Raw genomic sequence first — 13,120 nt, 5'->3', positions numbered from 1 at the left:
AAAAAAAAAGAAATAGGCATGCAATTAACTTTGACAAAATGTAAGGTATAAATTAATCATTGTTGAAATCGTATTTATAGTTTTGTAAACTTCTTTATTCATGTAATATTGATATGTTAATTTTATCACGTAAATTAATGTTTTATTTTACTCTCACATTATCTTGGAAATAGAAAAACACATTGCTTTTTGTGTTTGTTTGTTTAACATTTTGTTTTGTTTTTATTGGCTTTGACCATGAGATACAAAAGAAATTGTCACCACTTGTGCCTAAGATGTGATGGCCAGATCCATACTGGCAGCATGTCCATTACCATAAATTGTGGTTATACTCCATGTCCCCACCCAATTATCTCCTCAATTATCCCCAACCTCCCTCCCCATCCCCGTTTCCCCACTCCACTTCATATCCCTAGGTATGTTCTCTCCCTCTGCAAGGCCAACGCACTACTGTGGTCTTTCTTTCCTTTCTTCTTTATCTCTTAGCTTCCACTTATGAGAGAGTACATACAGCATATATTTTTCTGTGTTTTGCTTATTTCAGTCAACATAAGTTTCTCCAAGCTTATCCATGTTGTTGCAAATAGGAGAATTTCATTCTTTTTATGGCAAAGTAGTATTCCATGGCATATGCATACCACATTTTCCTTATCCAATCATCCATGATGGACATTTAGGTTGGTTCAGTATCTTGGCTATTGTAAACAAAGCTGCGATGAACATGGGAGTGCAGATATCCCTTCGATGTGATGATTTCCACTTCTCTGGGTATATACCCAGAAGAGGGATTGCTGGATCATATGGAAGATCTGTAGTTGTTTGAGAAACCTCCATACTGTTTTCCATAGTGGTTGGACTAGTTTACAGTCCCACCAACAGTGTAGGAGTGTTCCCTTCTCTCCACACCCTCTCCAGCATTTGTTATTCACTGTCCTTTTGATTATACCCAGTCTAACTGAGGTGAGGTGGTATGTCAGCATAGTTTTAATTTGCATTTCCCTGATGACTAGTGATGTGGAGCATTTTTTCATGTATCTGTTGGACATTTGTATGTCTTCCTTTGAAAAATGTCTATTCAGCTCCTTTGCCCATTTTTTAATTGGGTTATTTGTGTTTTTACTGTATAATTGCTTGAGTTCCTTGTATATTATGGCTATTAATCCCTTGTCAGATGCATAGTTAACAAAACTTTTCTCCCACTCTGTAGGTTGTCATTTCACTCTGTTGTTTCCTTTGCTGTGCAGAAGCTTTTTAGTTTGATATAGTCCTGTTTATTTTTTCTTTTACTGCTTGTGCTTTTGGGCTCATGTTCATAAAGTCTGTGCCCAGACCTAGTTGCTGAAGTGTTTCACCTATATTTTCCCTTAGTAATGCTACAGTTTCTGGTCTTAAACTTAAGTCTTTAATCCATTTTGAGTTGATTTTAGTGTATGGTGAGAGATGCATATCTAGTTTCATTCTTCTGCATATGGATATCCAGTTTTCCCAGCACAGCTTGTTAAAGAGGCAGTCTTTTCCCCAATGTAGATTTTTGTTGCCTTTGCCCAATATCAGATGACTGTAAACCTGAGGGGTGATTTCTGTGTTCTCAATTCTACTCCACTGGTCTGAATGTCTATTTTTATACCAGTACCATGCTGTTTTGGTTACAATAGCTCTGTGGTGTAATTTGAAGTTGGGTAGTGTTATGCCTCTGGCTTTATTTTTTTTGATCAGGATTGCTTTGGCTATTCGGAGTCTTTTGTTGTTCCATATGAAGGGTAAGATTGTTTTTCTATTTCTGTGAAGAATGTCATTGGTATTTTGATGGGAACTGCACTGAATCTGTAGATCACTTTGGGTAGTATAGACATTTTCACAATGTTAATTCTTCCAATGCACGAGCATGTAATATCTTTCCATCTTTTTGTATCTTCTTAATTTCTTTCAGAAGTGGTTTGTAGTTCTCATTGTGGAGGTCTTTCCTCCTTGGTTAAATTGATCCCTAGGTATTTCACTTTTTTCGTGACAACTGTAAATGGGCTTTTTTTATTTCTCTTTCTGTTAGTTCATTATTTGAGTATATAAATGCAACTGATTTGGGGGCATTTATTTTATATCCTGTAATGTTACTGAAGTTAATAACCCACTCTAGGATTTTTTGAGACAGTCTTTAGGTTTTTCTATATATAGTATCATGTCATCTGCAAGTAGGGAAAGTTTGACTTCATCTTTTCCAATCTGGATTCCTTTTATTTCTTTCTCTTGCCTGATTGCTCTGGCTAGTACCTCCAGTACTATGTTAAATAGAAGCAGTGAGAGTGGGCATCCTTGTCTTATTCCTGTTCTTAAGGGAAAGGCCCTCAATTTTTCCCCATTCAGAATGATACTGGCAGTGGGCTTGTCATAAATGGTTTTTACTGTGTTGAGATATTTTCCTTCTATATCTAATTTGTTGAGAGTCTTTATCATGAAGAGATGTTGAATTTTGTCAAATGCCTTTTCAGCAACTATTGAGATAATCATATAGTCTTTGTCCTTGAGTTTGGTGATGTGATGTATCACATTTATTGACTTTCATATGTTGAACCATCTGTGCATCCCTGGGATGAATCCCACTTGATAGTTTGTAGTTTTAAAAAAAATGTTGCTGTATTCTGATTGCTAATAGTTTGTTGAGGATTTTTGCATCTAGGCTCATGAAGGATATTGGTCTGTAATTTTCTTTTTTTGTTGTGTCTTTATCTCTTTTTGGTATCACAGTTATCTTGGCCTCACAGAATGAGTTTGGGAGAGTAGCTTCTGTTTCAATTGTTTGGAATAGTTTGAGGAGAATTGGTATTAATTCCTCTTTAAAAGTTTGATAGAATTCAGCTGTAAAGACATCCGAACCCAGACTTTTCTTTGTTGGATGATTGCTAATTATCACTTCCATATCCTGGCTTGTTATTAGTCTGTTCAGGTTTTCTATCTCTTCTTGGTTCAGTCTTGGCAGTTTGTATGTGTCTAGAAACTTATCCATATCTTCCAGATTTTCATATTTGTTGTCATAAGTTGTTTATGATAGTCTCTAATGATTCTTTGTATTTCTGTGGTATCAGTTGTAATGTCTCCCTTTTCATTGCTGATTTTTGTTATTTGGGTCTTCTCTCTTTTTTTGTAAACCTAGCTAATGGTTTGTCTATTGAAAACCCAGCTTTTTGTTTTGTTGATCTTTTCTATTGCTTTTTTGGTCTCTACTTCATTTAGTTCTGCTCTGAACTTAATTATTTCTTTCTGCCTACTACTTTTAGGTTTGGATTTTTGTTGTTTTTCAAGTTCTCTGAGGCATAGTGTTCGGTCATTTACTTGAAGTCTTTCCATTCTTTTGGTGTAAGCATTTATTGCAAGAAATCTGATGCTTAGTACTGCTTTTGTAGTATCCCACAGGTTTTGGTATGATGTAGTTTTATTTTCATTAGTTTCTAGAAATTTTTTGATTACCTGTTTAATTTCTTCTTGGACCTGTGGTCATTCAGAAGTCTATTATTTTGTTTCCATGTATTTGTATAGTTTCCAGAGTTTTGCTTGTTATTAATTTCCAATTTTAGTCCATGGTGGTTTGAAAGCATACTTGGAATGATTTCAATTTTTAAAAATTTGCTAATTTGCTAAGGCTAGATTTGTGACCTAATATGTAGTCTATCCTGGAGAATGTTCCATGAGCTGATGAGAAGAAAGTATATTCTTAAGTTGTTTGGTGAAATGCTCTGTATATATCTACCAGGTCCAGTTGGTCTATTGTGTAGTTTAAATCCTGTGTCTCTTTGTTGATCTGTTTCCTGGAAGATCTGTCTCATACTGAGAGAGGGGTGTTCAGGTCACCCACTATTAGTGTATTAGGGCCTATTTCTTTAGTTCTAAGAGTGTTTGCTTTATATATCTGGGTGCTCCAGTATTCAGTGCATATACATTTATGACTGTTATGTCTTCTAGCTGGATTGATCCTTTTATCATTATATAGTGGCCTTCTTTGTCTCTTGTTATGTTTTTTGGTTTAAAGTCTATTTTACCCAATATAAGAATAACTACTCCTGTTCATTTTCAGTTTCCCTTTGCATGGTATATCTTTTTCCATCCCTTCAATTTTAGTCTGTGTCTGTATATGTGAGATGGGTCTCTTGAAGACAGCATATACTTGGGCCTAGCTTTTTAATCTAATCAGTCAATCTGTGTCTTTTGAATGGGGAGTTTAATCCATTCACATTCAGGGTGGTTATTGACAGATACTGTTTCATTCCTGTCATTTAATTGCTTTTTGTTTAGATGTTTTAAATACCTTTTGATCCTTACTTTCCCTTTTATTTCTCTTCTTCAATGTTAGTTGGATATTTGAGGTGGCATGACGTAGCTTCTTGCTCTTTCACACTGGTATTTTTGTTTTTAACAGCAGGCTTTGCTCTTTCTTGTGTATCCATGGTAGTGACATTCATTATTCAGATTCCAGATGAAGGACTCCCATATCTTGCAGGGCTGGTCGAGTGGTGGTGAACTCCCACAATTTTTGTCTGGGAAATACACTATTTCTCCCTAATTTTTGAAGGAGAGCTTTGCTGGGTAAAGAATTCTTGGCTGGCGATTTTTTTCTTTTAGTATTTTGAATATTATCATTCCACTTTCTTCTGGCCTGCTGGGTTTCAGCTGAGAAGTCTGCTGTTAGTCTGATAGGGGTTCCCTTATAGGTGACTTGACGCCTTTCTGTTGCTGCTTTTTGAATACTCTGTCTTTGAGCTTTGCAACTTTGACTATAATGTGTCTTGGAGAGGATCTTTTTGGATTGAATCTGTTTGGGGAACTTTGAGCTTCCTGGATCTGAAGGTCTGCATCTTTCCCTACCCCTGGGTAGTTTTCTGTTATTATTTCCTTGAACAGGTTTTCAATACCTTTTCCTTTCTCCTCCCTTTCTGGAATACCCACAATTTGAATGTTAGAGCACTTGAGGTTGTCTGCTATCTCTCTTAGATTTTCCCCATTATTTTAAATTCTTTTTTCCTTTTTTTTTTTTGTCTGCCTGAGTTATTTCAAAAAGACCATCTTCAAGATCTGAAATTCTTTCTTCTGCTTGCTCTAGCCTGCTGCTTAAGCTCTCTGTTGTTTTTCATTTCAATAAGGAATCTTTCATTTCTAGGAGTTCTGCTACATTCTTTTTTAAGGTATTAATCTCTTTGTAAATTTCCTCCTTCATATTCTGGATATTTTTTCTCTTTTCCTTGTGTTCTCTAATTGAATCTTCTTTTATTTCTTCAAGATTTCTTAAGACCATTGCTCAGAATTCTTTTTCAGACATTTCAAGGATTCCCTGTTCTATGGGGTCTGGAATTTGAGCATTACTGTATTCCTTTGGTGGTGTCATATCTTCTTGTTTGTAGTTCTAGTATTTTTTCATTGATGTTTGGTTAGCTGATAGAGGACTTGCTTCTTCTGTTACTCTGGGGTTGGCTATGAGAATAAAGACTTCCTCTTCTACTTGCAGGCTCTACTGGTGACTCTTCGTATATCAAGGTAGTCAAGTGAGTGTCAGGTTGCCCGTAGAGTGCTCCTGGCTACTACTATGGTGGTGAACTTGTGGTGACAGAAGGTATGGTGTATCTACATTCCACCACCTTGGCTCCTGTTCTAGATTTCCGTGGCTGTAGACTGAGTCCCTGGTGCTGTGTGGGTCTTAGCTCACCTCGGTGCCTGCTGGGCTGTGTGCACTTCCCGTCCCCCCCAGGGCCTTAGACTGGACCCCGGTGCCACGTGGGTCTTGGCTCACCTCGGTTGCTGGACTGTGTGCACTTCCTTTCCCTCCAGGGCCATAGTCCGAGCCCTAGTGCCACGCAGGTCTTGGCTCACCTCGGCAGCTGCTGGGCTGTATGCACTTCCTTTCCCTCCAGGGCCTTAGACTGAGCTCCAGTGCCACGCAGGTCTTGACTTACCTCTGCGGCTGTTGGGCTGTGTGCGCTTCTCTCTGGGCCTAAGACTGGGCCCCGATGCCACAAGGGTCTTGTCTTGGCTCACCTCGGTGGCTCCTGGGCCGTGTGCACTTCCCTCCAGGCCTTAGACAGAGCCCTGGTGCCAGTGCTGCAAGTGTCTGGTCTCCTTGGCGGCTGCTGGGCTGTGTGCACTTCCCTACAGGCCTTAGACTGAGCCCCGGTGCTGCAAGGGTCTGGTCTCAGCTCACCTCAGCGGCTGCTGGGCTCTGTACTCTTACTTTCATTTAGATCACAACTGCAAAAAGCCTGAATTCTGAGCATGTTAAATATACCATAAATATCTGTTAATTCAATATTAAAAGGTACTGATAAGGAATTAACTTCTAGACATTTACAGCCTATTTATTTTCCAATTTTTTATTTTTTTGGCAACTGGCCGGTACACAATTTTTTATTGTTTTAAAGTACACATAACATAAAATTTACCATCTTAACTATTTTTAAGTATACAGTTCAGTGGTATAAATATTCATAATGTTGTGCAACCATCACTACCATCCATCTCCAGAACTTTTCATCTTGTAAAACTGAAACTCTATACCCACTAAACAATAACTCTCCACTTGAATCCTATTTTTAAAAACTTATTTGAATACAGCACAGAAATACATCATCCCTAACTCCGTACCTGAAGGAAGGTAATACACAGAAGATGGCTTGAGGCAAGAAGATAAATATAATATTTTTCTAATCCTGATTGTCAATCATCCTCCTGTCACTCCCCTCCTCATTTCCAGAATTTACCTTGGCCGAAATATAGTCAAGAAAGAAGACAAAGGGGCCGGCCCGGTGGCTCACTCAGGAGAGTGCGGTGCTGATAACACCAAGGCCCCGGGTTCGGATCCCATATAGGGATGGCCGGTTCGCTCACTGGCTGAGCGTGGTGCTGACAACACCAAGTCAAGGGTTAAGATCCCCTTACCGGTCATCTTTAAAAAAACTTGAGGCAAGAAGATAAATATAATATTTTTCTAATCCTGATTGTCAATCATCCTCCTGTCACTCCCCTCCTCATTTCCAGAATTTACCTTGGCCGAAATATAGTCAAGAAAGAAGACAAAGGGGCCGGCCCGGTGGCTCACTCAGGAGAGTGCGGTGCTGATAACACCAAGGCCCCGGGTTCGGATCCCATATAGGGATGGCCGGTTCGCTCACTGGCTGGGCGTGGTGCTGACAACACCAAGTCAAGGGTTAAGATCCCCTTACCGGTCATCTTTTTAAAAAAAAAAAAAGAAAGAAGACAAAGAAATGGCTCAAGTTGAAGAAAAAAGTCACAGAGAACCTACAGTAGCCATTCTGTGACAATTTTCTTATTATTATTTAGAAAAAACTAATAAAATTAAGCACTTAAGAACCCCCTCAAAATAAATAATAAATAAAATTTTAAAAAGATAATCCCATTCTACTTCAACAGTTACATTAAAATTTTTAAAGATCTAAATTCTATAAGGGGTTTCTAGTATTACCTAAAAAACACTTTAAGAAAATCAAGTTCTCCGATCTTATGTAGCAAGTAACTCACTCCCCCTGTCTTCTCATGTTACCCTATAATTAGCTCTAGAATTAAACTCTGACACACACACTGTCGTACTCTTAAAGGTGCACTTTATAAATTAGAAGTGATGGGTCAAACACAGGATTCTGGAAACATTTTATATAGAAGCAACCAACCATAAACCTGCATACTCTTAACAGTAAAATGTAATACATGATTTTCACATTCACTCATGTGTGAGTGCCTGCTATGTGAAAAGCATCGTTTTCACAATGGAAAGATAAACCAGACTTGGATTCTAGCAGAGATGTGACATTGTCACAAATAATTAGAATAGGAAGGGTAAAGTGTCCTAAGAATGGTAAACAGAGTACTAAAGGAGCCCAAATTAAGAAAAGTTTACGTTGGGGAGATCAGAATTCATGGTTTCATGGCATTTGAATTGGACCTTGAACCCTAGAACTTAGACTGGAAATGATTAAAGGAAGAGCATTTGAGGCAATGGGAAAAGAATGAGGAAAGGCAGCAGCAGGAAAGCAGAAGGCATACATGGAATACGGCAAACTGTTCAGTATGATTGGAGTATTAGCTATATAAAGGAAGGTACAACAGGCTACCAAGAGTTGAAAAATTATATAGAACCAGATCATGACTGTGAATGCAAAGTTAGAGATCTTCAGTGGTTAGTCATGAAGAATCATTAAGAACTAATAGGCAAGGGATCTGATCTGGAAAAGAATTTATCTAGCAGCATGGAATGAAATGAATGGGATGAGGAAACATCAATTAAGTTATTGTTGTGAGAACTAACGAGGACCTCAATTATGGTGGTGACAACACAAGAGGGAGAAGGCATAGTTCTAAGTTAGTCAATCATTAAATATTCACTGGTATCTACAATATGTAAGGTGCCATTCCACTCCACTGAGATATTTTAAAAGTTTAATATATCATTCTCATTTTTGAGGAAATTGTGATCTGGAAAAACAAAAACTGTTTAAACACAAAGACCTAATTAATATGGGAATATATGATTAAAAGATAAATGTTACAAAAACTAAAACAAAACTGTACTTGACAAATCAGGAGTGAGGGAAAAAAAGGTCAGGAAAGGCTTTATTAAAAAGTTGGAAATGATCTACACCTCAGTAAGAAGGTAAAACTTCATGAAGATGGAGGGATACTTCACACAAGGGGAAGTTTTCAAAAGTTAAATAATTTGTTTTGTTTTTGGTGGCTGGCTGGTTGGGGCTGACTGGTAGGGGATCCAAACCACGGACCTTGGTGCAGCCAGCCCCTAAAAGTTAAATAATGTGTTTAATAAGACCAAGATATGTGAAATAAATTTTGGTATTTCCACCAAAATGGTAAGCAAACTGCTAGTATGTTAAAAAAAAAAAAAAAAACAACCCCCTCAAAAAAACTCCTCCAATTACTTGAACTTAACTTCATAAGATATTAGAAAAACAAGGCATTAATATACATTACAGCGGGCCGGCCCGTGGCTCACTCGGGAGAGTGTGGTGCTGATAACACCAAGGCCTCAGGTTCAGATCCCATATAGGGATGGCCGGTTCGCTCACTGAGTGAGCGTGGTGCTGACAACACCAAGTCAAGGGTTAAGATCCCCTTACCGGTCATCTTTAAAAAAAAAATATATATATATATATATATACATTACAGCTCTGAATGCTTAATTTTTAGAGGGAGGTTACTTTTAACGAGTTGTATAGGATAGACCTGCCTTTTAACAACAAAAAGTACCTTGAAGAAAGCTTTATTCAGTCACAACTTGAAATATCCAAAATGTTGTTTTCTTATTTGTGAAAGAAGTTCCTCAAAATATAATCTGATAAATTCTCCTTCCTTTTTCATATTTTTTTGGCAGCTGGCTGGTACAGGGATCCAAATCCTTGACCTTGGTATTATTATAACACTGAGCTCTAACCAACTGAGAAACCAGCCAGCTCTGTATAGTTCAGAAATTCAACTGCACCTTCCTCAAAATATATCAATTTATTTAAAAGAAATCCATTCATTCAACCAAATTACTGAGTACCTAATATGTGCCAGGCACTGTTGTAGGGACTTAGAAAACACCAATTAAAAAAAAATCCCTTTCCACCTAGTGGGAGGAGACAGATAATAAACATAGTGTGTCAGAAAGTGATAAATAAATGCAACGGAGAAAAAAACAGAACAGGGTAGGAGGAACCTCCAGGGTGCTGGGGCAAGTTGCAATTTTAAATAGGATGGTCAGAAAGAGTTTAAGAAAGTAGTATTTGAGTAAAGACTTGAAGGAGGTGAGAGAGTCAGTTTGCCATAGTGATACCTGGGGAAGAGTACTCCAGGAACAGGAACAAGCAAGGCAAAGGTCCTGGAGGATCCTAGGAACAGCAAAGAGGCCAGTGAGAAGCCATCAAGGTGGAGAGTAATAGGAGACATCAAGAGAGGTATGTGTGGGGGCCGGCCTGTGGCTCACTCGGTAGAGTGCGGTGCTAATAACACCAAGGCCACGGGTTCGGATCCCATATAGGGATGGCCGGTTCGCTCACTGGCTGAGCGTGGTGCTGACAACACCAAGTCAAGGGTTAAGATCCCCTTACCGGTCATCTTTAAAAAAAAAAGAGAGAGGTATGTGTGGAGACAGAGGGTATAGATTATATAGGGTTTATGGGATGCTGTAAGGAATTTAGTTTCTACTTTGAATGAAAAAGTAATCCACAGAGGGTTTAGCACAGTGTCAAGATCTGTTTTACCAAGTATGTGTGGAGACAGAGGGTATAGATTATATAGGGTTTATGGGATGCTGTAAGGAATTTAGTTTTTACTTTGAATGAAAAAGTAATCCACAGAGGGTTTAGCACAGTGTCAAGATCTGTTTTACCAACATCACTCTGGCTGCTGTGCTGTGAACACATAGCCTTATGGGGAAAAAAAAGTTCTGTCAACCACTGACCTTGTCAAAAAAAGTTCTGTCAGAAAATATTATAAATTATTTACCCTGTATTGGTGTTTCTCAGATTACCTAAAATAACCATCCCTAAAAATCTTATTTCCTTAAGGGGGACGATATTTTTTCTACAAATGTTTCTTTTTATGCTCTAATCTTTTAAAGTAATTACTTTCTTCCAATTGATACTAAATTTGTCAGTATCTGGGTCATTCACTTCAGGAAAGGGCAACCACAAAAAACTCCCACTGTCAAAAATAACACATTTCAAAAAAATGCTCCTTCATGATACCAAAAAAACCTCATTATCATCTAGTCCTGGAAAGGGCAAATTAAGTCCCCATAAATTCTAAAGTTATCCTTAATACTACAATTATCATGAGGACAGGAGAAAGAGAACAAGTCATAGCTATCCAATCTGCCAAGGAAGGGGCTAGGGAGCATAAGAGATTTTGAAATAAAAATTCATACATCTAAAAAAACTTGCTCATAAAACTGAAACAAGCATAGTGGTTGAATAGTATACATGGAGGGTGGGGAAAGACAAAAAGAAATATAAACACAGTTCACTTGCTTCACGCAAACATATCTGGAAAGACATCCAGATTCACCTGGGATTTTTTTGAGACTACCCTGTGACAATTTACACACTCTGGGAGAAATGGGTGTATAAATATACAAAACATAATATTGAATTCAAATTCATTAATTAATTCAGGTGCTTGTTATGTGCCAGAAAATACATGAAACATTGGGGACAGTCCCTGTTCTCCAGGGCTTATATGAGTATTCTTCATTTATCCCAATTACAGAGTACCTACTACGAGCAAGATGCTGGGGATACAACAGCAAACTGGAAACACAGGGTCCCCACTCCATGCAGTTTACACTGGGGGAGTAGGGAATCACCTCAATGATGAGACACACATCTAACTAAACAAAGATATAACACTAAAGTTTTATAGGTATTGTGGAAGTATAGAGGGTTCAGTAAGGACACATAGGGGAGTCAGCCGGGCAGGGAGGGGAATGTCAGGACTTCAGATATGAGGGCTGAGTCCTCAAAGAGGATTAGATGTTCACCTGGCCAACCATGGGGGAAGGGCTCCAAGCAGAAAGAGCAACTGGAGCAAAGGCAAAGGTATGAACAGCCTGGTGTATTTGGTAGGCCTGGAATATAGAATGTGAGAGATAAGTCATGGAGGCTTTTCTATGCCACAATTAGGACTGGACTTTACTGGTATATATGAAAGGCCGAAGGGTTTTTATTCATTAAACCAACATATGTGATCAGGTTTTTCTGGTGTGATGAGACACTGATTTACACAGGAATGAGAAAAGAAAACACTAGATTAATGATGTCACTACATGAAACAACAAAGACTGCCCAGTTAGAAAACTAAACTCCCTTCAGGAAAAAGTTTAAAGACTACTTATTCAAGTCCTTCTGGAAAAAAAGTTTTTATTCAATATCATTTAAAATTGAAAAAGAAAGGTTTTTACATATATATTATGGATTACAATATCTGCACATCTATTCCGAATTTTCAAGAGGTCTTAGCTCTACATTAATTCTGTAACACATCTGTGGCAGTGATTGTTGTACAAAGGCAATGAAACCGATTTAGGAGAGTATTTGATACAAACGGAGAACCATGAGAAACAGAAGGCATTTCTCAAGTTAGGTTTAAAGGTTTCCAAAGTTTAAGACAATCAAGTTTTATTAAGTCAGCAAGTTTAAAAGGTGTGTCATAAGGGTGGAGCAAAAAGAGGAGGAGCTAAAAATTAATATATACATATATATAAACAAGAAACTCTTGATGTCTCTGGGATTGAAATCACCATTTGGAGATCAGTCTCCCAAGTAGAGGGAGAAATGAACGCCTAACACACTCGATTAAGAAAGATGGGGAAGGGAGGAAGAGGATGATCACACATGAAAATATAAATGGGATGGGTGGGGGGCAGCCACCTATCCAGAACCCATAATCCAGTTGGCGGTGCGATGAGGAAATCATACGATTCAGACATAAAGGCAGGAAAATAATTGGACTCCCAAACTCGACAAGCGAACCGACAGACACTAGCCAAGGGGATATGATCACATACTCTGGTCCAGAGATCAAGCACAGAAAGTACCACCCCCACAGTGCCGAGGGGCGATAAAGGATCACCCCTATTCTAGGAATGGGGAACAAACGCCCTCAAATCCAGCCCTAAGGGGGGGGGGCAACGCCCCCCAGGCTAGGCCTCGCCAAGGTCAGGAGCAGAGACGGCCCCGAAGCCAGCCCCTCAATCTCGGCCAGAGCTACCTCTACTCCTCACACCCCCTCCCCAACCCACACCCTCCCCTACCTGATATGGCGGCGGCGGCTCCTGATCCGGCTCCGTCCCCTCGCCAAAGCTAGCCCGGTCGGACTGAGACTCGTGAAGCAGGGAGATGTCATCCGAGGTGGGGGATTTGAGGCAGTTCCCCATCTTCTGGGGCGAGGATGTGTGATCTGGGGGAAGAAGAAAGCAGTGGCGGGGTCGTTCGCACGCTCCCCGGTCAGCCTCCGTCGGTGAGGTGGGGTCAGGCGGCAGGCCGGGGTTCAAGCGGCGGCGGCGGCTCCCGTTCCGGCTCCGTCCCCTCGCCAAAGCTAGCCCGGTCGGACTGAGACTCGTGAAGCAGGGAGATGT

The 13,120-nt window shown here is 39.4% G+C and overlaps 1 protein-coding gene across 1 annotated transcript in view; it reads right to left on the bottom strand.

Annotated features, from left to right (window-relative positions):
- Nucleotides 1-13,033, bottom strand: part of RNF11 (ring finger protein 11) — a 46,335-nt gene extending 33,302 nt beyond the window's left edge. Inside the window, exon 1 of the mRNA XM_008580237.1 lies at nucleotides 12,797-13,033. Coding sequence (XP_008578459.1) covers nucleotides 12,797-12,919 — 123 coding nt within the window. The 5' untranslated portion in view covers nucleotides 12,920-13,033. The remainder of the gene's footprint in view (nucleotides 1-12,796) is intronic.
- Nucleotides 13,034-13,120: the final 87 nt, after the last annotated feature.

Source organism: Galeopterus variegatus, unplaced genomic scaffold (assembly GCF_000696425.1).
Source record: "Galeopterus variegatus unplaced genomic scaffold, G_variegatus-3.0.2 Scaffold6, whole genome shotgun sequence".
NCBI classification, from domain to species: Eukaryota; Metazoa; Chordata; class Mammalia; order Dermoptera; family Cynocephalidae; genus Galeopterus; species Galeopterus variegatus.
Note: the sequence above shows the minus strand (reverse complement) of the source record. Positions and strands in the feature narration are given on the sequence as shown.